This window comes from Podarcis erhardii, assembly GCF_964252035.2.
Source record: "Podarcis erhardii genome assembly, chromosome: 5".
Taxonomy (NCBI): domain Eukaryota; kingdom Metazoa; phylum Chordata; class Lepidosauria; order Squamata; family Lacertidae; genus Podarcis; species Podarcis erhardii.
In genome coordinates this window covers 78,809,900-78,834,680 of record NC_138509.1, presented here as the reverse complement: position 1 = coordinate 78,834,680, position 24,781 = coordinate 78,809,900, and the positions used below count along the sequence as shown (strand labels likewise).

At 43.1% G+C, this 24,781-nt stretch overlaps 1 protein-coding gene and 1 long non-coding RNA gene across 2 annotated transcripts in view; one reads left to right on the top strand and one right to left on the bottom strand.

Annotated features, from left to right (window-relative positions):
• Positions 1-23,478, top strand: part of GPR149 (G protein-coupled receptor 149) — a 41,813-nt gene extending 18,335 nt beyond the window's left edge. Inside the window, exon 4 of the mRNA XM_081862402.1 lies at positions 22,041-23,478. Within this exon, the coding sequence (XP_081718528.1) occupies positions 22,041-22,613 (573 nt within the window). The 3' untranslated portion in view covers positions 22,614-23,478. The remainder of the gene's footprint in view (positions 1-22,040) is intronic.
• LOC309342376 overlaps positions 15,358-24,781 on the bottom strand; it is a 29,602-nt gene continuing 20,178 nt past the window's right edge. Inside the window, exon 2 of the long non-coding RNA XR_014156746.1 lies at positions 15,358-15,993. This is a non-coding gene — a long non-coding RNA (uncharacterized lncRNA). The remainder of the gene's footprint in view (positions 15,994-24,781) is intronic.

The window sequence follows — 24,781 nt, the reverse complement described above, 5'->3', positions numbered from 1 at the left end:
ACTTGGTAACAGGGACTGTTCAAGCCAGCCAGATTTATAAATTGTTATGGGCTCAATAATCCAAATAGCTCTCCCTATTCCAGCATCCCCTCCCACATTTTTTTTAACCCACACTTTCCAGCAGTTGGCATTCAGAAGTATATTGCCTTCAACCACTATGTTGCACTAGCTTTCTTTATGCAATGAATTGGTTTTGACACTGTTCTAATAAGTATCTCCTTATAATGTTGGCTCAGCTTTTTTTTTTTACAATGCAGATATGAAATGATGACAAATGAAAATGTCAGTTTTGAGTTCTAGAGTGTATCATGGAGCCCCTGGGGCTCTCCAAATTGGGACAAGATGCTTGGGGGCAATTTTGTCAGCTATCCAGGCCACATCTGCATTCCTCAAATCAAACAGGGCTTCAGCAGGAGCACCAGTCATATGAGTGATAAAATCTTCTTCTAAAATCCATCAGCATTCGTAGGGGGCTGGGGGGCAGTCCATTTTAATAGGAGGCCTTGCAAAGGGAAAAGGCTAGTGTATAAGTCTCAATCTCAACAGCACTCTAAACACGACAAGAGAATACTTGTAACATATTCTGCCTTCAGATCACCTTCTTCCTGCCTAGGAGAGAAACCCAAATCCAGTGTGTGTTGTTGGGACAGCCTTGTTGTGACAGCCCCATGCTTGTCAGGACAGTCATGAAGTCCTGAGCTGCCCCAGATCCTCAGCATAGACATCCCAGAGAATTAGCATCCTGGGGGGGGGGGGTCCTCAAAACCAACTCTCGTGCCAACTCTCTGTCAGCTCAAGTAGAGGAACTGCTGGACAGTGGATCTTCTCCACCAGCAGAATTCCAAATCTGTCCCTACACACACTATACAAACACTCCACATTTCTACTCACTCAGACAGGTGGTCTGTAGAGAGTAACTGAAGTTCCATAGACTACAGCAAACTCCATTCATAGCCAGTGAGCCTACTCTGGTTCTGATCTGAGTACTCAAGTGGGTACAACTAGGAGAGAGTATTTCTATCCAGGTCTCAAACATACATGGCAAGTCAACTTCCTCATCCATTATCAAATTGTAGATGAGGAAGATCTTATTGCAAACTGATCTGGTGTTTAAAAGCAGCACTAGCCGATCCAGTGGCTAGTGGGTGGGGGAGATCAGTATAGCCAATAACTGTTTGAGCCACCTTTCCCCTTACTTGGCTAAGGTTACCAGGCGTCCCCGTTTCCTGGGGACAGTCCTCAGATTTACAAATCAGTCCCCATACAAAATCCATTGAAGTTGAAAAGTGTCCCCGGATTCATTGAAAAAAAAAATCTGGTAACCTTATACTTGGCATGCTTCCCAAATGCCATATCCTTCCCCCCACCCTGCCCATGACACCTTGACTGCCCCTACCCATCCTTCTCTGTTCTCCACAGCTAAGCTAATAACACCTTTCCCATGCACAAATCAAGGATAGGGACGCAGTTTCAAAATGCTTGAACCTGATCATTTTACTGGAAACAGACAACAGAAACAGCCACAGACTCACAAATAGCCTAAATCCTCCCTATGCATGGAAATAGTAACTGAACCTTGTCATACACAAACACAAATTCTTTTTTTTAATGGTTTCCCCATCAATGTTGCTGTTGTCAGGGTACTTCCGCCTGTGTTGGCTCAGTGGCTATCCCTGTTCCTTCTACCTAGAAATAGAGTTCCGACCGGCCAGATGTCGATTAAGAGTGAAGGCTGTGTTTTCATGCCAGCCACCTGTTTTGTGGCACTCCCACCTGCTGGCTGTGCAATGCTGATGGTGGGCATTCTTAGATAACTCCAGCACTATGGGTTGTTCTTCTTTGGCGATCACTTGTAGCCGAGTAAGATTGTCTTCCATAAACACGGTTTTAACAGTGGGTCCGGAAGGGACTGCGGAGCCCAATTTGGATGCACACGTCCTTCCACAGTGGGGACATACTGTAGGTTTCCGGGTGGGAGTTGATCATGGTGAGGGTTTGCCAAATGTGCCTTCCTCTTAGCACGTTTCTCCCTTTCATCCTGAGTTCAAGTGTCTTCAAAGCCCATGACACCTTTGTTCTCGAATTGGAGCACTCGCAGGCCAGTGTTTCCCAGTTATCGGTGTTTATACTACCTTTTTTTAGATTTGCCTTGAGAAAGACTTTAAAGCTCTTTTGTTGACCACTGGCACGATGCTTTCCATTTTCAAGTTTGGAATAAAGTAGTTGCTTTGGAAGACAATAATCAGGCAGCCTGTGCTGGTCCAGGGGAGAGGTTACCGTGGGGCAAGGTCCAGGACCTGAGTTGAGGGTCGGCAGACAGTCCTCCACGGGTGAAGCGGGGTCCACAGCGAGAAGCCGGGCAAGGACAGGAACTCTGGGGGAACAGGACTGGATGCTGGCCGAAACAGCTCTTCAACGACGTTGCTCCCGCAACCTGGAACCGGGCTGACTGGCCTTTATCTTCTCTGAGGCCAGGGGCGGTCCCGGCCCCCAGGAGACCTGCCTCTCCTGGCCTTAAGGCGAGCACTCCTCCTGGGAGAAACCAGTTCCCTTCGCCTCTCTGCCCTGAGCCTCTGCAGTTCAGGAGAGGCTGAAGGGTTACTGGACCCAGGGGGAGACTCGCCTGCAGGCACTGAGTCCTCAACCACCTCCGGAGCCAGAGTGGATTCACCTGGTGCCTGCTCCTGAGGATCCGGCACAGGTGCAGGCGCTTCAGAATCAAGGCCCTGCCCCAGTTCAGCTGGCCCTGGAGGCGGGGACTCCTGTGCAGGCTGGGATTCCTCTGGTTCAGCCTCTGAATCGGATTCCCAGGCCATCACACAGCCAAACAACATGACCAGTCCAATGAAGTTGATGTTGAAGAATCATTGCTTTGACAATGGTGATGGTGGGCACTCTTAGATAACTCCAGCACTATGGGTTTTAGCCAATGCTAGTTTTACTCAGAGCAGACTCACTGGAATGAATGGACCTAAGTTAGCTGTGTCCATTATTTCCAATGGGTCTGTGCTGGCACTGGAATTAGAGGCAACCCTATGGTTCTCTTTTAACGCTCACAGTCCAGCAAGAGTAATGTGTCCACCCCCTACAAGGCAAGGAAGTACATGCACAAAAGTATTTGAGGCGCATACTTATCCTGATTCTCTGGAGCAGATTTTGGAAGAATGTGAGTGCTGCCTCATATCTCCAGGGGTCTACACTTTGCAACCTTTCCTAGTGCCCACACTTCAGTCAAAGCCCAGGAGAAGCTGTCACGAGGCAATTCCTCCCGTAGGACTTTTTTCAGTCAAGAACCATTACTGCAGAGCACTAGAGAAATGTTTAATGAAAAGAAACACACTTTCCCTCTCACGACCTTGCCATGATAAGGCAAGTTCAAAACCCTGCTCCCCCAGAAATTCTAAAGTTCCCTGCAGATGAAAAATAGAATCCTCAATTCTCAGAGGAAGCAAACTTTCAAGAAACTGGAGGAGAGATTTCAGCACAACTCCGGATGTCACACATGAATAAAAGAGCAAAAAACATGCTCATGGTTTAATAATTTTCATCTCTACTTGCATTGTAACTAGTTTGTTATTAAAATGGCTCAGCACAATCCTATATATCTCTACTCAGAAATAAGCTCCACTAACATCTGTGGGACTTACTTATAGGTAAATGCATATACGTTTTCAGCTTCACAGTCCTATCACATTGTACTCACAATTTAATCTGTAAGGAAAAGCAAACAAAGCGTGTTTCAGATCATTTCTGAATGTAATTTATCTGTTGGTTTTAGAGGGCTTAATTCCCCCCCCCCATAAATATTTATTGCTTGTAACCACAGGCCATTGCAAATTATAAAACTTAATAACCTGCCATTTCTATCCCAATGGGATCCCAAGAAAACCAAGCGCAGATGATTAAAAATGTCTTGTTAAACATATAAATCAATAAGTTTTCATGGAAAAACTCAAATGATAAGTAGCATTACAACACAAAAGCATGTTTTTAAAAATTGTGCAGCTGCCCATCTGGGAGACAAGATGGATCATTGTGGGACCTCGTAGGACACTGGGGTGGGGCAGCCTTCCAGAACAACTAGATATGCTTAAATGTAGAACATTCCTCCCAGGCCATTCTGGTGAAGTGCTCCAGAATATCAACAATGCTGACAGAATGTAAAGCTGCTGAGAGGTCCAGTAGAATCACTCGTGTCAGGGTTCTAATTTCAGACACGTTACTGTATAGACTGATAGTTCACATACATTCCAGAAAAGGAAAGGCCTTATCCATAAAGGACATTCTCTAAACACCAGGAAGAACTTTCTGACAGTGGAACAGACTCCCATGAGAGGTGGTAGACTCTCCTTCCTTTGATGTTTCTAAGCAGAGGTTGGGTGGCAATCAGTCATATATGATCTAGTTGCGATTCCTCAGGGGTCACTTCCAACTATACAGTTCTATGATTCTATAGATACTGAGCTAGATGGACCATTAGTCTTTTTCAATAGAAGGTGGCTTCCTTTGCCCTTAAGATAATTTCTTAATTATCTTCTAACATTTGGATGAATATTGTCTATACATGTGATGTGCATGCTGTGAAGCTAGGCTGTCCGATTATTCTAATCTCTAGACTAGCCTGGAGAGTAAAGAAGACTCCAAGAAATAAGAAGTTACTTAGTTGTTTCTGAGCAAGAGCACTGGATCTTTGCAAACCCCCTCAACAAGCACACATCTTGTATCTTGCTTCCTTGTAGTCTTTTGCTCTGATCAACGGCAGCACCCAAACAATAGAACTGCTGTGCGATATCTGTGCCAAATGGTATCTGTGCCAAGTGGGTTACTGAAATGAAAATCTTTTTAATAAACAGCATCATGAGCATGTTACGTGAACTGCCCACACTGCAGCAACAAAACTACAGACTTGGAATTCCTTTTCACTCCAGGATGTCCTCTTACAATGACATAGAGCTATCCAGTGTTGAATCCTAGAAAATTAATGAGACCTCCCGTCTCAGCTTTCAAAGCCTTAATGACTTCACAGTGAGAATCAGTGATTAGTTCCACTTCTGCAAAACACACACAGACACTTATTGGAATGCAAAAGAAAACAGAGAGCAAGCCTTGAGCGGGTGCATCACTGCAGGCACATGTAAATCACTGAACTGATTTTTCTGAAATGAAAATCCAGACATCTGAGCGAGGTGAAAAGGGAGAGAGAATCTTCTCCAGGCTGCAAATGCAGCTCGCGGTGGGGAGACGAAGAGCTTTTGCAAGGTGAAGATACAAGCCTATATGAAGTGTGATGGGATGATGAGCTGCTTGTGCGTAAAAGCTTAGTCCCTCAGAGTTTGCCCAGATTAGCAAAGCTCTGTCTGTAGCGGAGCCCCTTAAGCATGGCTCCCTCAATCGCTGGCAGAATCCGACAGTGGGCGTTTGCGGAATCTCTTCCAACATAAAAGCTCCTTAACGGAAACGCGTCTTCTGGACTCTCGGCGTGACAGTTTCCGGCGAGGTGTGGGTGTCCCTATAGGAGGTCCTGAAACCTCCTCACTGTTTTCGCTAGAAGTGTCCCAGAGCCATCCCTCCGACTCCCTTTCCCTCGGAGCTCCTTCTCTCCCCCTGCTGGTTCCCTCCTCTGCGGTTAAGTCTCTCCTAACCTCCTTGAGCCCTTCCACCACCTGCTCTTCCGATGGCAGTTCCCTGACATGAAGGAACCATTGTTTGAAATGAGTTTGTTGATTCCTTATCTGCTGCAAGCACTCTGTTCTTCTAACACAGAGGGGCGAGGAGATCGGCGGACCTGGTGAAGTTCTTAAAAGATTCCCGCCTTCTTCCACCAAAAAGGAACTCATGAAATTAGGTAGAAGAAGAAGAAGAAGAGGAGTTGTGGTATCCTAATGACTAACACATGTATAATGGCATAAACTTTTGTGGAGTACAAAAAAGAGAGCCCTGACAGAGTGCACATGATTCCAAAAAGTTCTGTCACACAGGCACTGACTATAGCAGTTTAGCTTCAGCAATGGCATTGCACCGGAAGCCGTTGGACCATTCTCAAGCTGCACTCAAAACATGAATATAGCCTCATTTATCCAAAGTGTCCTCAAGGGGCTGTGTGAGATTTTTAGATATATCCATTGTTGAGTCAGGCAGTCATCCGGAAACAGAAAGCACCTATCCAATTGTTCCCAATATTCACAGGATGTTTATGACAGGAGTGTCTCCAAGGAGACAAAGGCTGGCCCCAGCAGGTTTAGCTGTTTTCATATCAAGGCTGTTTGTGGCTACTGAAATGGAATTGTTTGGGGAGTCAGATCAACACCATGGAAAAGAATGTATGAGGGGTGATGATGCAGGATTGGAAAGGCAGGTGAAGCCAGGCCTGGCCTTACCATGAGGCAGCCTGCGGCGACTGTCTCAGGCAGTGAGATCCCACTGGGATCTAGAGGCAGCATGTAACTAACTAAGAGAGAGGAGTGACATTAGACCTCTAAGGCTGATCAATTGATTGTGGTATCTGGCCTTGAAGGACCATGGCTCTAATCTTGCTTAGGCCCTTTGTGTGATCAAAGTTACACAAGAACATACCTTAAATATTTGAAGCAGAGGCAAAGAACCTTTTTCAGGCTGAGTGCCACATTACACCAGTAGACAGTTGTTTGGGGGTCACAGTACTGTAATGAGCACCAGTGACAAACTGACACACAATCACACACACACAGTAACTCTGATTTTCTTTTCCATCTTCGATTTTCATTAAATCCATTGGAGCAGGCATAGATCAGCACATACTCCTAGCTAGTTTTTCTCTGAGTCTCCTCTGTCAATTGTAGGCAAACATAGGATCATTCTGGCACCCGGGTATGTTCTTAGGAGCAAACAAAAGAGCTATGTGATTTAGTGAGCCATTCAAAGTTGTATGTCCACCTGTGTGTACTGTGTGTACAAGCTAAAGCTACAGCCTTGTCTTCACTTTTCTCTATAGGCTGTTTATATTACAGTGGTGCCCCGCAAGACGAACGCCTCGCAAGACGGAAAACCCACTAGACGAAAGGGTTTTCCGTTTTGGAGGTGCTTCGCAAAACGAATTTCCTATGGGCTTGCTTCGCAAGACGAAAATGTCTTGCGAGTTCCTGCGGGTTTTTTCCCCTCCCCCCCTTTTTCTAAGCCGCTAAGCCACTTATCTGCTTATTCACTAAGCCGCTAAAAGCCGCTAAAAGCCGCTAAAAGCCTCTAAGGGCCGCTAAAAGCCACTAATCCGCTAAGCTGTCAATGGGCTTGCTTCGCAAGACGAAAAAACCGCTAAACGAAGAGACTCGCGGAACGGATTAATTTCATCTTGCGAGGCACCACTGTATTTATAAACTCAGTTTTTAAAAAGCTCTTCAACACCTTTATCTTTTCTGACTGCTCAAACCCTCAGTAATCCTTGAAGCATGTACAGTGGTACCTCTGGTTACAAACTTAGTAATTCGTTCCGGAGGTCCATTCTTAACCTGAAACCGTTCTTAACCTGAGGTACCACTTTAGCTAATAGGGCCTCCCGCTGCCACCACACCATCACTGCACAATTTCCGTTCTCATCCTGGGGCAAAGTTCTTAACCCGAGGTACTACTTCTGGGTTAGCGGAGTCTGTAACCCAAAGTGTTTGTAACCCGAGGTGTTTGTAACCCGACGTACCACTGTACAACTGAATTGCCAGCAAAATGTATGGACACTTTTTGATTTTTTTCAAGAAACACATATCTACTTCTCTGCTGAGACATTTTCCACATTGCTTATTATTATTATTAAAAAAATTATTTATTCGTTTTTGCAGAGCACATAGCTGCCATTGCATGCTTTCCATGATACTAAAACCCCTTTCCCTCTCACTGAATGGCTAATGGGTGGAAGGGGACCCTGAGGGTTGGAAAAAAATTTGGCTGCAGGCCATATATTTCATTCTATTTTAATCAAGAACAACCAGTCCCCTGCTATGCTCACGGCTACAATGAAATTCTACACATGTCTTCTCATAAATAAATTCTCCTGAGATCCATGGAACTAACTCCTAGGTAAGAGTATATAGGACTGTAGCCATAGACCACTTTCTTCTCAAAAGCAATCTTATACATGAGAAGTTTGGGACCTTTTTTGAGTCCCCAGCTCCCTTGACCAACTACATTCTTTCTGTGTCACCCCTGTGGGGCTCAGGAACCCAGTTATGTCACCCTTTGCCTGCAGAGCTGGCAGCCTCTCACCCTTTTTCAAACATCCTCCTTTGTGGAGGGTTCCCTCAGCCTCCTCTCCCCTCCCCTCCCCTTGGGAGTCCTCTGGGCAGCAGCTGCTGCTGTCCCTGGTCTCTGAGCTGCCCTGCCTTTCAGAGGCCCCATTCGCCTGCAGAGCTTATAGCCGGGACTGCTGCAATAAACAGCTACGCAAGCCTTTGGGAGGCAGAGACAAGAGAGGGGCATCAGAGGAGGGAGGAAAGGAAAGAGGGACAGAGGCCAGTGTTGCCCGCAGCACCCCTGACCATCATTCAAGGCACCCCAGGGTGCCACACACACTGGCTGAAAACCACTGCTATACATACTTACTTGGGAGCAAACCCAACTGAACTCAAGAGACAGACTGCTGAGTTTTCATGCAAATAGTTTTCCTCTAAGCCAATTACAGAAAATCTGTAATTCCTGCTCCCTATTTTCTATGACAAATAGGAGCCTAAGCAAAGCAGTTTTGTAGCACCCATTATAAATTTTCCTTTGTGGTACAATTCATAACAAAACACTTATCGTTGTCACCATTTAAATTGCTTATTTCACTTGATGTTGAAGGATGAATGTTACGGCCTGTTGTCTGACCTTGTTCTCAGTACGGAATACATAAGCGTTCTAAAAGCGAAAGCAGGAAAAGTAGAATAGTGCCGGGAAACAATGACAGGGAAGCAATATGAGTTTCAGACAGTCAAGATAATCCTCCATTAACTCAGAAAGCACAGCATGGGTAGGCGTTGATGTTTCGAAGGTCATCATAACAGATTAAGTGAATTGGCCCTCAATCAGTTGAGTTCAGTATTTTGAGGTTAGAAATAAATATTTTGCATGAAGGGTTGGGGGGGGGGAAATACACAAGTTATACTCTCAACATTTTCAGGGACAAAATTCCATTTTAATTTAAAATATATCTTTGCAAATGCATTCAGCTCAAAGATTAAACTGAGACATAAAACTGTACTCATCAGTTTTTCTAATTTCTGTTTAGAATACCTCTGAACCACCTTCAACAAAAGATCCTAGGGCAGTATACAACTCTCAGAAGAAAGAAACATAACAAAATATAACAAGGCAAAATAAACAGCCAGCAAACTAAGAGCAGGATAAAATATCTACATTTTCAAAGAGCCTGAGCAAATAGGAAAGGTTTCTCATGTCCATATCATAGTTGAACTATGGAACTCACTCCCACATGATGTTTTGATGGCCACCAGATTGGATGGTTTTAAAAGAGGGTTAGACAAATTCATGGACAATATTAGGCTATCAATGACTACCAGCCACAATGGCTACGTTCTAGCTCCACTGCCACTCAGTATGCTTCTGAATGCTGGTTGCTGGGAATATCAGGTAGACAGGATGATGTCGCACTCAGATTCAGCCTGCAGGCTTCCATAGGCACCTGGTTGGCCACTGTGAGAAAAGGATGCTAGATGGGCCCTTGGGCTCTTCTTATGTTCTTATTAGGTCAAGTTTTCATGCAATCATAAACTTACAATGGCTATCTATTCCAAATCTTATTACAAAACAATGCAACTTGTGGAGTTCTCCTGATGTCTTTACGAATGGGTGGATGTCATGTTGAGTCTCTTGGTTTTCATCTCAGGTATTCTATAGCAGCCTGGTGTGCTATCCTCCTCACCTGATAAATGTAACTTTCACATGTGCCATGGCTTAAGAAGACGTTATTTGCCTACTAGAGCAGTTTTTGTGGCTAGAATAGATGTTCTTGTCTGAAACAGAGAATCACTTGAATTGAAATGGCTGCTGGAGGGAGCGGTATGTGACAAGAGGAGGCTTGTAGGTCTACCCAGCTGCTACTGCTGCTGCAACAGCAGCAGGCACCAGAGGTTATTGTTGTTTCTGCACAAGTACAGTGGTGCCCCGCAAGACGAATGCCTCCGTTTTGGAGGCGCTTCGCAAAACGAATTTCCCTATGGGCTTGCTTCGCAAGACGAAAATGTCTTGCGAGTTTTTCCGAGTTTTTCCCCCCTTCCCCCCCCTTTTTCTAAGCCACTAAGCCGCTTATCCGCTTATCCGCTTATCCGCTTATCCGCTCATCCGCTAAAAGCCGCTAAGCCGCTAGTAGCGCTAATCTGCTAAGCCGCTAATGGGCTTGCTTCACAAGACGAAAAAACCACGAGACGAAGAGACTCGCGGAACGGATTCTTTTCGTCTTGCGAGGCACCACTGTATTGAGAACATGGGGTTGTATCCAACCACTTCAGATTCAAAGTAGACCCAGTGAAATGCATGGACATGGCTAATTTAGGTACATACATTTCAGTAGGTCTACTCTGAGTATAGGGTCGCAGGTGGCGCTGTGGGTTAAACCACAGAGCCTAGGACTTGCCGATCAGAAGGTTGGCGGTTCGAATCCCTGTGATGGGGTGAGCTCCCGTTGCTCGGTCCCTGCTCCTGCCAACCTAGCAGTTCAAAAGCACGTCAAAGTGCAAGTAGATAAATAGGTACCGCTCTGGTGGGAAGGGAAACGGCGTTTCCGTGCACTGCTCTGGTTCCCCAGAAGCGGCATAGTCATGCTGGCCACATGACCCGGAAGCTGTATGCCAGCTCCCTCAACCAATAAGGCGAGATGAGCGCCACAACCCCAGAGTCCGCAGCTGGACCTAATGGGCAGGGGTCCCTTTACCTTACTCTGAGTATAACTTGGTTGGAGAGAGCCCATGGAATTTCAGCAGTGAAACCCTTCAAGGTTTACAAACATTCTTATCTTACTCAGGATATTAATAAATCTCTCCCAGAAAGAGGGCAGTTTTATATGTTTGTGTACGTGTGTATGTATGCATGTCCAAAGAATCACCTGAGATTTATCCCAGGTGATTCCTTTGATGTTTTTTTTAAAATAATATTTATTAACATTTTAAAGACTACAAAAGAAAGAAAAAGAGTTAAACAATACAATACAATACAATACAAAAACAAAAACACCACACAACACCAACCCCCAAACATTAAATTAACAAAACAAAATAAACACAATTTAAAACACATCCAATAATTTCAGTATCTTGTCTTTCATTTCCTTGTTTCAACGACCTCCTTACACCTCCCTTTTTGTATTCCACTTTAATTAACTGTTTCAGCAATTCCTTTCCATCTTCCTCTGTTTTCTGTCCTGTAATTTATCTTAACATATTCTAACCTTATTTTTTCCCTTTAATATATAATTGTCTTAACATATTTTAACCTTATTTTCCCTTTAATACTCTAATAATCTATTTGTACTTAATTCCTTATAACATCTCTACTAAAGCCATATAACTCCTTTCCAACATTTTTCTAACACTCATTAATTTTACAATATTTTTATAAATAGTCTTTAAACTTTTTCCAATCTTCTTCCACCAACTCTTCTCCATGGTCTCGGATTCTGCCAGTCATATCCGCCAATTCCATATAGTCCATCAACCTGGTGATCTTCTGTCCAATGCTCTTAACTCTTTTCCAAGTCCCTTCTGCGAGTCTTCTTCATATTTATACATGAACTTTACTTTGTCTTCCACTGATCTTATTTTTATTTTCCTTCCTTTGAAGCTAAAGAGTAAATCTCGGGGAAACTCCCACCTAAAGATGATTTTATTCCTTCTCGACAGGGCAACCAAATCTCCGTAGTTAAATCTAAAATCCAAAAGGTATTTCAAAACGTCTTTCAAAATTTCCACTCTTAACTGTTGTTCTTCTAAGTTCTTCTGGTAGTTACAACAGTCTCTTATTTTGTTCTTCTCTTTTTTCCCTCCTCTTCCAATTCCAAAGGCCCTCACAGTTTTAATCTCTTCTTGACCCAAGTCCCGGTCCCAAAAATCATCAAATTCCTGTGTGGGGAAATCTATCAAACTTTCCTTCTCGAGTTCAGGTAGGGCTCTGGTCCTCAAAATCTGATTTTCTTTAGATTCAATCATAGCAGGCATCAACTTATGGTCATCAAATTGCATCTGTAAGGCTGGGACTCTCTCTCTCCAATTGTGTTACTTTAGGTTCAACGGCAGTAACTTTCTCCCTAGCCTTCTCCGTAGTTTGCCATGTCAAAGTAGATTCCTGTATCAGTTTCTGAATAGTGTCTGTATTGGTGTTCATTTTTTGTCCCAAATTATCGATTTTGGTAGTTACCACATCCACCTTTTCATGAAGCTGTTCCAGTGAGTCACTTATCTTACATAATAAAACCACTAAGGCCTCTTCTGTCGGCATTCTCAACCGATTCAAGGTCCCCAGAATCTCACAGCTTTTTATCTTGCAGCTGGAAATTCCCCCAGCTCAACTCTTGTAACAGTTTCAAGGGCTCAAATTCCCTCTAGAGGGAAACAGTTTCTATTTGTATTAGTCCTTTTAAACTCAATTCAAACAATAAAGTTAGTTTCAATTTTCTGTTACTTTTACTCCTTTTTAAACGCAGACGGAGACAGTGGAAACAATGTATTCCTTATTTAACTAACTGTCAGTGAACGTTCTAATCACTATCAATAAGCATTCCAGAACACGTCAGTCCTGTTGGCAGCCCGTTTCCAGGATCGGAGCGGTGGTATTTTAACTCTGTTCGCTCTCTCCTGCAGGTATACTCAGTCCAAAACTTTCCCCCCTCTTCTCCTGCCACCAAGGGGGATTTAGTATTTTTTACCAATGGAAATTTAGTCCTTTACAATAGGCTTTCCGAGGCTTCAGCTTGCATCCTCATTGCTTCAATCTATTTACAAAAGGGGAAGGTGGACTTCCTGTTTTAGACCTCCGCATTTCGACACCAAATTAAGACATTTAAAAATCCAATTCTCCGCTCTACTCACGGGTAGTTGCTTTAAGATCAAATTGTCCACAGGGAAAAGTCAGTGCTCTCCGGCAACAGCTATGCGGCTTCGCTCCGTGGAAAAAGCAGTCAATTCGAAGCACCGCGCCGCTCACCCCACGTTGCTCTGGATCCCCAAAACCGGGTTTCCCCGCAAGTAGGGGAGGCGCAAAAGGTGCCAGCCGAATCCCACGTTCACAGGCTTCACCCGCCTGTGATTTTGGGTGGGTCTCCGCCTTCGCCGTGGCGGCCAGACCCAGATTTCCACGAGGCAAATTCCTCCCGATCAGAGGAATTCAGCCATTGCCGGAGGCGCCAACCCGGAAGTCCGATTCCTTTGATGTTTTGTGGCCCTGTCTTGAAAGCAGTGGCTTTTGAGAAATATCTTGAAGATCCTTGATTGTCTATACAGTTGTACTCATACAGGTTTTGTCCAGACTTTATACTGAATATGTGGGGTGTGGGAAAGGACCATGCATACACTAAATGTGGCTCTATCATGTGAGAAGGACTACTGAGATAAGAGTATGCAGAGTAGGAGAAGTAACTAAAAGTAGATAACAAGATGTCAATCTGGGAGGAACTGAGGGATTGTGGATCGATATAAAAGATGCGCCCCCTCGCCCAGCTTGCCCGGAGTTTTGGGCTGGGCTGCCATCAGTATGCTGATGACACCCAACTCTATCTGTTGATGGACGGCCACCCGGACTCTGCCCCAGACACACTGATCAGATGCTTGGAGGCTGTGGCTGGATGGTTACGTGGGAGCCGGCTGAAGTTAAATCCTTCGAAGACAGAGGTCCTCTGGCTGGGACGGGACGACGGGGGGCTGAGGGGGCAACTCCCATCTCTTGCGGGGGTGCAATTAGTGCCAGCACCGTCCGTTAAGAGTTTGGGTGTAATCTTCGATACCTCCCTCTCTATGGAGGCGCAGATTGCAGCTATAACAAAGGCGGCATTCTTTCATCTCCGCCAAGCTAAGCAGTTGGCTCCTTACCTCTCACGCCCCGACCTAGCCACTGTGATCCACGCGACGGTCACCTCCAGACTGGATTATTGTAACTCGCTCTACGTGGGGCTGCCCTTGAGACTGACCCAGAAACTCCAGCGGGTGCAAAATGCTGCAGCGAGACTCCTTACGGGGTCTTCGCTTAGAGATCACATTCATCCGGTGCTATACCAGCTGCACTGGCTCCCGGTGGAGTACAGGATCAGGTTTAAGGTGCTGGTTTTAACCTTCAAAGCCCTATACGGCCTAGGGCCCTCGTACCTACGGGACCGCCTCTCCTGGTATGCCCCACAGAGGAACTTACGATCTTCAAATAAAAACATCTTGAAGGTCCCAAGCCACAGAGAGGTTAGGCTGGCCTCAACTAGAGCCAGGGCTTTTTCGGCTGCGGCTCCAACCTGGTGGAACGCTCTCTCACAAGAGACAAGGGCCCTGCAGGACTTGACATCTTTCCGCAGGGCCTGCAAGACAGAGCTGTTCCACCTGGCCTTTGGTCAGGGCGCAGCCTGACTCCCTCCTCTGGCAATCTTTACAAAACTTTAGTTTATGGTTGCCATCAATTTTGATTTTAATTCATTTTAATCCATTTTTATAATGTTTTATAATGTTGTACTGTTTTAGTGTTGTTAGCCGCCCTGAGCCCGGCTTCGGCTGGGGAGGGCGGGATATAAATAAAATTTATTATTATTATTATTATGTTTATGGATTATTAACAATGAGTTTATTAAAAATCTAACAAGCCTATTTCCACAAGGGAAATACTAAGACAAAACCAGTTATAAACTGCATCGAGTTTGTCCTCCAAATAATTTCAAAGGAATGTAAGCTACAACATTATTTTTAGAATGCATGCAAAATGCTTCCTGTTCCCTCTCCTCCTTTGCAATAAATAGTATTCCAAGTCTCTAAAAAGCACCAGTGTGTACACTGAGCATAATTGCTGTCTTTTCTAAAAAGCCTATAATAAATCTGGATCTCCTTCTGGAGGAGCAGGAATACAAGAGGCCGCCCCAGATTGTATGGAAACCAGTGATCGGGCAGAACAATGTCCACATTTACATCTGGAAGCAAATTCACATTAAAAGGAAAACCAGAAACATTCCAAGACAAGACATAAAAGTTAAATTTACATCCTTTGAGCTTTGCATGGGGTTTTCGGCTATGGAAATGGATAATTTGTTTGCATAATGCCTATCCTGTTTTTGGTGTGCTATGTCACCCTTGAAAATGTTTCTCGTAGTGTCCCCTTTTACAAGTGTATTGAAAATGATCCTGGAAGACGAACCTCTAAGAATTGCAGGAAACTAAATGTAGGTAGCTTTAGGGCAGACAGATAAAGTTTATTATAGGAGAGAAAAGCTGTGCCTGATGGAATTTTCCTTTCAGTGCAGTTCTTAAAGGCACAGCAGTTCCCTATCCTCCCAGGAAATGTAGGAACCTTATTATAGAAGGCAATCTTCACACTGGAAGAGTATTTGCAGCAAATGTTGCTATGTCTGAGCAAATGAATATAGCACACCAATACAGTGCGAGGAGCGAACGACTTCAGTCTCTAGGTCTATACATCAACTGAGAGTGTGTCATTTTCTGACGTCTTTGCCGGCAATCTGGTAAGTTGCACTGTGGCTTATTTGTCTCAACCTGTATTTATCAGCAGCAGCAGCAAAGCTCATCTAAGGGGGCACAATGCACAGTCGATCTTGTTTCCTTCAATTTGTTGTATACCTAAATGCGTTTGATGTGCGTAGCAGAGCCTCTTGAAATAAGTCGCTCGCAGCAGTCAGAAGAGATGGCAAGTTGAGAGAAAATACAGCAAAGCTTCCTAAAGCAATGTGTGGAGATTCTCAGTTGTCCCAAGAGGCTGGGGAAACCTAGCCAGAGTCGGTTCAGTAAAAGCATTCTGTTGAGAAGCAAGCCATCCCTCACATCAATATCTCATCAAATTCTGAAAAAGAGAAAAGGCAAGGAAGCCTTTTACACCTGCCTGTATGCCTTTCTTCCTGAGTGAGCCTTTGCCTCAATGAACAAGGCCACAGAGGTTAGACCAGAGGACCATTGAGGTCTCTTTTAGCCCTACAATTCTATGATTCTATGTTCATTAAGTGGATATTATTAATGTAAGTTTCCACCTTACCACCTTGTCTGCATCCATCCTACAGGCAGTGACTCTATTGGCAGAGGTGCTATTGGCTCCTCCCACTAGAAAATCAGGCATCCTTCTAGGTACAGAAAGCAGCTGTCTCAAAGCTGGGTATGGAAAGGAGAAGAAAGTGCTGGGAGGGTAGAAATGAGGCGTATCAGTTACAGTGGTACCTCGGGTTACAGACGCTTCAGGTTACGGACGCTTCAGCTTACAGACTCCGCTAACCCAGAAATAGTACCTTGGGTTAAGAACTTTGCTTCAGGATGAGAACAGAAATCGCGCAGCAGTGGTGCAGCGGCAGCAAGAGGCCCCATTAGCTAAAGTGGTACCTCAGGTTAAGAACAGTTTCAGGTTAAGAACGGACCTCCAGAATGAATTAAGTTCTTAACCCGAGGTACCACTGTACTTAGTTCATGGCAACCTTTGGCTCAGTGCTGACCTAATATTCACTAAAAGGAGTGATTTAGAAACAGGAACCCCTTTTCGTAATTAAACATTCCAGAATCAACACAGCTGGAATTAAATAAAACATTCTGGTACTTGACCAGAGCCATGAGTGTAGCCAAGGGGTGGGGCAGGGGAGCTGCCACCTCTAAACCAATTAAGTAAATTAAAATACTTAAATAACTGACCAATCATATCACAGATAGCTTGGTTCTGCCTCCCACAACATAAATCCTGTTCCGCTAACATAAATCCTCACTACACCCATTTACAAAGCTGATGAGGTCAGGAATCAGCCCTTGAGACAAAGTCCAGTACTTGAGTCAACACAATCCAGGCTACAAAGGGGCAGGGATTTTCAGAGAGCAGGAATATTTGGGTGCCTGGTCTACTCATAGAAAGGCCAAATGATTTGGGGGCATCAGGTCTACCCACTGAGAAGCAAGGTGGTTTGGACACAAGGTCTATGCATTGAAGAGCAGGGGGAGGGTTGGATTCCGTGTCTACTCAGCCTCAAGTCAAGATCAAGAGTCACCAGTAGATTCACTGGAACATCATTTTCACATGAGTTTGCTAGCTAAAGGCAACCAAGTTAATGGTCAGCTTAAAGGCAAGGAAATCCTGTGATGATCAGCTAGGTAAAGGTAAAGGGACCCCTGACCAGTCTTGAATGACTCTGGGGTTGCGGCACTCATCTCACTTTATTGGCTGAGGGAGCCAGCGTACAGCTTCCGGGTCATGTGGCCAGCATGACTAACCCGCTTCTGGCGAACCAGAGCAGCGCATGGAAAAGCCGTTTCCTTTCCCGCCGGAGCAGTACCTATTTATCTACTTGTACTTTGACATGCTTTTGAACTGCTAGGTTGGCAGGCGCAGGGACCGAGCAATGCGAGCTCACCCTGTTGTGGGGATTTGAACTGCCGACCTTCGGATCAGCAAGCCCTAGGCTCTGTGCTTTAGATCACAGCGCCACCCGTGAAGAGCTAAGTGGCCTTAATCCAAAGACATGAAGTTAGAAAAAGTGCTGAATTGTGAAATTTGGAACCTAGGATGTTGCCTTCTACCAAGTCCTGTCATTGGACCACCTAGCTTTGATTCTTGCGTTGTAGAGGGTTGGAATAGGTGACTTTCAAGGCCCCTTCCAACTCTACAATTCTATGATTGTTTAGCTCAGCACTGTCTAAACTGACTGGCAGTGGCCCTCCCAGGTTTCAGACAGGGATATTTTCCAGTTTTATCTGGAGATGCCAGGGATTGAACATGGGGCCTTGTGCTGCAGATGTGCTCAAGTTCTGAGCTGCAGTTTCTCACCAAATTAGGCTAGGCTACATGAAAGATCCAAAAATCAGTACAGCGTAAGAAGAAAGAAGAGCCTTTCTGGATCATCTAAACCAGTAGCCTGTTCTCACAATGGCCAACCTGAAGGACCTGAGAACAAGAGCACTCTCCACTCCTGCAGTTTACAGCAACTAGTATTCGGAAACATTAATGCCTCTCATTGTGGAAGCAGAGAATAGCCATCATGGCTAGTAGCCTCATCCTCACAAACAAATCATCTTTGAAGGCCATCTAAGTTAGCGATCATCATCAAGTTGGTCTCGTACTACCTTGAGCTAAAATCAATGCAAACGTGGTGTAAAAATTATGTTCTAAAGAAACTGTATACCTTTGAAGACTTAAGTTTTACTTTAGGTTCTTAGGTTGGATGGTCATCTCTCATGGATGCTTTAGTGGAGATTCCTGCATTGCAGGGGGTAGATGACCCTGGAGGTCCTTCCCAACTCTACATCTCTGTGAGTCTGTAATAACATCTGGAAGGCACCATATTGCCTACCCCTGGCTTTCTTGATAAATTTTACATTTTGGGAAACCATGGAAAGAGGGGAGGAAGGAAGAGGGAAGCAAAGCAATGCAATGGAAAGAGACAAGGTAGTACTTTCAAAGATATCCTGCATCTCTTATTTTTTGAAATGTACAAGAGAAAAAACAGATCCATAGTGATTACAAGTTCCCATTCTATTCAGCAAGAATTCATTCTCCTGTAACAATACCAAGAATTCTTGCATGGCCTGTGAGATACAGTCCTGTCTTCCAGTAATTTAATTAGACACGCCTCAAACTATAATCACTTTTTGGACTTGATCGGTGTTAGAACAATCAGCCTTCATTCATCTCAGTTTTCTGGGTGCTTCAGATGTACTAAGTGGATTTCAGACTGAAACTCCAGGCTGTGCACATTAATGCAGTCTGAGCCTTGAGCGCAAAGCATCCCCCAGATGTTTACAGCCAGAGCTCTGACAGCTGCGCAAAGCAGCCACTAGGTAACACTAGGCAGCTGCCTAGAGCATTGCAGTGTACACGAGCCTCATACAGATGATTTGGAAGTAAATTGTGAAACTCCTTCACCGCCTGGCTTGACAATCTGCATTGTGAAATGAGACACCCTTTCCTGAGTTTTACAGGCAAATCCATTTTCCAAGCTTTCCCACACTTATTGAAAGTGGGGGTAGGGAGCAGGGGCCAGTCTTGGGATATAGGCTAGCATGATAAAGGTATGTTAGGGAATGTCCTTGACTGGGAGACTCCGAGACCAGAGAGGAGATGGTGGAAGAAGATTGGAAGAAGTTTAAGGAATATTTGAAAAAATATGTTAATATTTAAATCTTAGGGTAGTTTTGGAAGTGGATATAGGCTGTAGGGTTAGAAGTAGAAGATCGTGTATTTTAAAATAGTATTATTTGTAACTGATAAAATGTGAAGATTTTTATGGTTAAAGTAAGCGTGATAAAAGAAATGGTTAGAAATTATGATATATGTAAACTGTTAAAGATGAGGTAAAATGAAAATCAGATAGGGGGGGACTTGGGGAAGCCCACCTAACAATGTTTAGAAAAAATAAGGATAAGACAAGAATTTGTTTGTATTGTTTGTTTTTCTGTTTGTGTTGTTTATTTGTGTTATAAAATAAAAAATATATATGAAACAAAGAATAATCTATTCAGAGGAATAAGGAAAATCAGGCCTGGAGCCAAATGTGGACTCTTGGGCATTTCTCTCTGTTTCTTGCCACTCCCAAGACCACTGTTCCTCTCCTCAGGCCAACAGCCCTCACCAGTGCCCACCACTGACATGTGACTACTGGAAGGTTTCCCAGAATGCAATGTGAGAAATCCCGGCTGAGAAAGTCCACCATCCCTGCATTAAGTCGAACCATATGTTCTATCACTTCCCCTTTTTTTAATGTTGATGCTTCGTGTATAGGTTCCTGCAATATGCCTTTAGAAAAAGCACCTTCATTTTCACATCCACCTCGGAAGAATGTGAAATTCTTGTCACACTGCTGTGAATTGGCCTCTTTTTGTAAGTCCATGTAATCAAATATTTTTTTCATGTGCCACCAAAGTCAGCATATCGAGAGTCCAATTATTTACTGATGGAGTTTTGGTTACTTCCCAGTTTTGTAATATGAATAGTAACTAATGTAGCCCTGTTGAGCCACAACTGAGATTCTGACTCCAGCTTCCAGTAGCCTGGGGTGTGGTGTAGTATGGTGTGGTTTATTTATATACGTACTGCTCTTTGGTCCAAAGGACCCCAGAGCCATGAAGAACATCAATACATATGAAAAGAGAAATATACAATCAAAGTACAATATAATAGATTGTACTTCAGAACAGAATACAACTAAAAATGTTTATCATTTGATGCTGTGTACATTGGAAGCAGCAAATTGCATTCCACTTGGCTATTTCAGTGTTAGGTTGTCCTAAGGCTGTCCTAAGTCTTCTGGCACATCCTTCATTTAGCACTGAACTATGGGTGTTGCAGGGGTTCTGCCTCTGGCTGCCTCGCCATAAATAATTGCAAGGAACTAGAGGAGGTGATATCAAGCTTGAGTGATGGGCCAAGGGACCAATAGCATGCAAACAGGCTCTTCACACAATTCCCCCATTCCCAGAGTACTGCCCCACCCAAAATACAGATGTCATTCTCACAACCACAGCCAACATTCACTGCGTAAGTAACCCACCTCTTTGAGTCATCCATAGCAACCAAGGATGCTTTAAAAGTCTGTCTATTTAGGTAGCCTTTTCATGTTTAATATGCTTACTTGATTTAATTTGGTTTTATTAACTGCCATTCACTATTTCTCTTGTACTCCCCTCGCTTTCATTTCTTTACAAATTTTGTTAATTGCATCTTACATGGCTTGTGCTTTCTGGGGTTGGGATGTTATGAAGATGGAAGGTCACATAGGAGGGAGGGCAGTTTTATGAGGATGGGTTAAGTCAGTTGTAGAAGAGTTAAATATTGGGGGTTCAGCCAAATAATGCAGCAGATCTGTTGATTTAAGAGTCTTCCTCCCTCCCAAGTCAAAGAGAGATATGAATACCAATCAAAGTTGGATTAGGACTTCCTTTTCTTTTCTATGTCTTATAGCTCATTGCCCCGCTATATACTGTATCTATGTTTCTCTAGGTCTGTGTGAAACAAGTGAGGGTGTCCAAAATGTTTCCAGCACAGCAATGAAGAGCTCTGTATTTATTTTAAACCACAGTAGCAGATTATTTTTAAAAAAGTTAAATGCTCCATTTAAAGAGTTAAAAACAAAACACCCAACCCCAATTCCTACATGGCTCTGCTTTGATTTAAGAAAACCAACCAACCCAGAACTATTTAGAATTCTACAGGTAGCATTCTAGATAGGACATATAGCTTGAGGCTGTCAGAAGAAATGAGCAAGTACTGGAAAAGCCAGTGTGAAGCTGTGAAGTTTAAAAAATGTAGACATCAGAATACACTCCACTTGCCCTCCTTTGGGATCATGGAGGAAAGTGAATCCTTTTTACTTCCCCCATAAATAGTTCCTGGACCTATCTGTATACAATTTGCCAGGCTTAATCCATTCTAAAGGCACTCTCGTGCCTGCAAATTTCACCCACTTTGACCAAAAGGCAAAAAAGTTATAGCAGCTTTAAGATTCCCCATTATAGTGAAAGGGGAACACAGAACATCATTTTATAGAGTGACTCAGAACATGAGGTATAGGTTGTAGAGGAGGGAGCACAGAGCAAATCAGTAACAGAATGGAAGTTTAAACCTATGCACATCCCTATTAAATACATCACAGACCATTTTTGTAGAACTTGCATTGTAGTATTATAACTCAATAAAGAAACGTGAAATTTAAGAAAGGGGACATGTTTTCATACTGTTGATTAAATTCATGGCATTTAAGAAAGCGAAGAGTGCATTTTCAGCAATGCAAATAAGCGAGGGATAATTGGTTTGCTGTGTTTTCAGCAATGAATATAATAAGTTGAGGCACAATTAGTTTGTTAACAATGGCTTGTTGACTTGTGGAAGCGACATGAAGGAAAATTAACAATTTTGTTTCTTTCCAGCGTTCAGGTGGCTCCTTAGCAATTCCTCTGTGTGCATTTCAAGGGACCGTATCTCTCCATGCGCCTACAGGAAAAACCCTCTCTTTATCTACATATGAGGTAAGCACAGAGGGACAGAAAATAACGCCCACATCGAAGAAAATTGAAGTGTATCGCTCCAAGAGCGTGGGTCATGAGCCAAACCCTGAGGATTCTCCAACCACATTTGCTGACACGAGCGTCAAGATCCATTTAGAAGTGCTTGAAATTTGTGACAACGAAGAAGCTATGGACACAGTGTCAATCATCAGCAACATCAGCCAGTCATCAACCCAAGTCCGGTCTCCATCCTTGCGCTATTCTCGGAAAGAGAACAGATTTGTCTCATGCGATTTAGGGGAAACGGCTTCCTATTCGCTCTTCATACCGTCAAACAATCCCAACAACGATATTAACATATCAATCCCGGACACTGTGGAAGCCCATAGGCAGAATAGTAAAAAGCAACACATGGAGAAAGAAGGTTATCAAGAGGAGATACAAATGTTAAACAAAGCATACAGAAAAAGAGAAGAAAGCGGTGCCAGCAACTAAAATAAACAGTTTACTTCAGACCTGAATAATCTGGGTTTTCTGAGTCAATACATTCTGTTCTTTTTTTTCTTTTTCTTTTTCTTTTCTTTTTTTTTTGCTTGGGCATGAAATCAGAGTTAAGAATATTGATGCGGCGATGGAAAACGTCAGCACATTTAAGATAGAAATCAAGATACAATGCAGCAAGTGTCACAATCCTGCATATCATTTAAGCAGGATTTAAGCAGCCTAATTGTGTGCAGAATTGTAGTCAAAGCTTTTAAAGCAGCTCTAATGGGCTACCAGGGAAGGGAGGAGATAATGTTTTTTTCTAAATTAATACTTTATTGCATTTGTTTTGGTTTTCAGTAATGAGCTACCTACCTTTGGAAATATACAGGATCTGCTTGAAGAGCTGCTTCTGACCAGAGTTTTTAATCATTTGCTTCAAAACTTTTTTATTATAATAAAATGTTTCAGAATAAGCTCCTCCAGGGTTCTAAATCCAGTGATGCTGAATGTTGGAAGATTGAGGACAAACACAGCACATAAACCATGGAATTCAGCAGTGATGATTGGGGATGGGGAGAAATTAAATTTAGTATGCATTTAAAGCCAAATCTATCAGATTTGCACTTTTCAGAACAAAATGAGCACTGAAACACAGCCATCCTCCAAAATTCACACTAATTTGAATTTTGCAATGCAGTTCTCCCACCCAAGAATGTTGACAAAAATGCATATATTAAGAGGAAAATGTGCCCTAAAACAATACATTGGTGAAAATGATCTACAAAATTGCATTATAGGAAATTGCTTCCAAAAATGTGTACATTAGTCAAAACTGCACGCAAAAAGATGCTTATTATGAGAAATTTGCACTGAAATGCTGGGGGGGGGGAATCATATATATATATATATATATATATATATATATATATATATATGGACCTGCAAACTGCAGCAGAAATGTGAAGAGCTGAATTTAAGACTGGAGAAAATGAGAAATTGAGAGAACCAAAAAGGGCCAATTTTTCCATCCCTAGTGATGATCACCAAATTGGATAGCTTTAAAGGGGAATTAGAAAAAAAAAAATGACAAATAAGGATACTAACCATAATGGCTGTGTACTACCTCCAATGTTGGAGCAAGCATGCTTCTGAATCCCAGCTGCTGGGAACCTCTAGCTGGAAGAGTGCTTTGCAGTCAGGACCTTCTTGTGGGTTTCACATTGGCATCTGGTTGGCCACTGTGAGAATGGGATGCTGGACTACATGGGACTTTGGCCTGATCCAGTAGGTCTCTCCTTATGTTCTGTAGAAGATTAATCCCCATTGCACGGATGGCTGCAGAGTTGAGAAATGAACGTGACAGGGTCCATGGGCTTGTCCCAACTCTACCCTACACCCAATACTAATCACATGGGGAAGGGGGTGCACTTCTGATGATAGCTATAGTATAGGATGTAAAGGAAGCAAATTTATATGTTCAGTTTAAGCTGTTTCAAAAAACAACAACACATATAGATTGTCCAGTTTTAATGAATGTTCAACTCTAGCATGACATCAAACTGTCATTAAACCTGGGTAACCAAAATTAGAAAGGAAGATAATCCCTGACTAATCAGTACCAAAGAACAAAAGTCAGAAACAATATGATGCAACATACTGCTCAGTTTGTCATTACTCACAAATTAAAATGTTAAAGAGCATTAAACATTTAAAACACACATTTGCAATCATTTCATTAACACGGTGAATTTTAAAATGTTTCACATTTTAGATCAGTTACGAAACATTTGCATATATAAATAACAACAAATTATGTGAGGGTTTTTTTTGCATCATTTGGTTTTTTACTTCTAAACTGTTTATTAAAATTTAAGTATTTACATCTTGTAAATATGGAAACATGTATTTTGACATAATTGCTTTGTATTGTATCGCACAAGCTATCCAAAAAGCTGAGACCCTGCGTTGCAACTTTTGGTTTTGACAATTCAGTACAAACACTGTTGCTTACCTGAATCACAGATTGGGCTCTCCAGCGATGACAAATTCAACACCATGTCGGTACTGCAAAATTCTTCTTACGAGTTACAATTTATATGATCGCAGGCCAAATATATGAAGTTGGAAAGTAATGTAGCCTTAAATATTTTGTAGACAGGGATGCCAAATGATTCTTC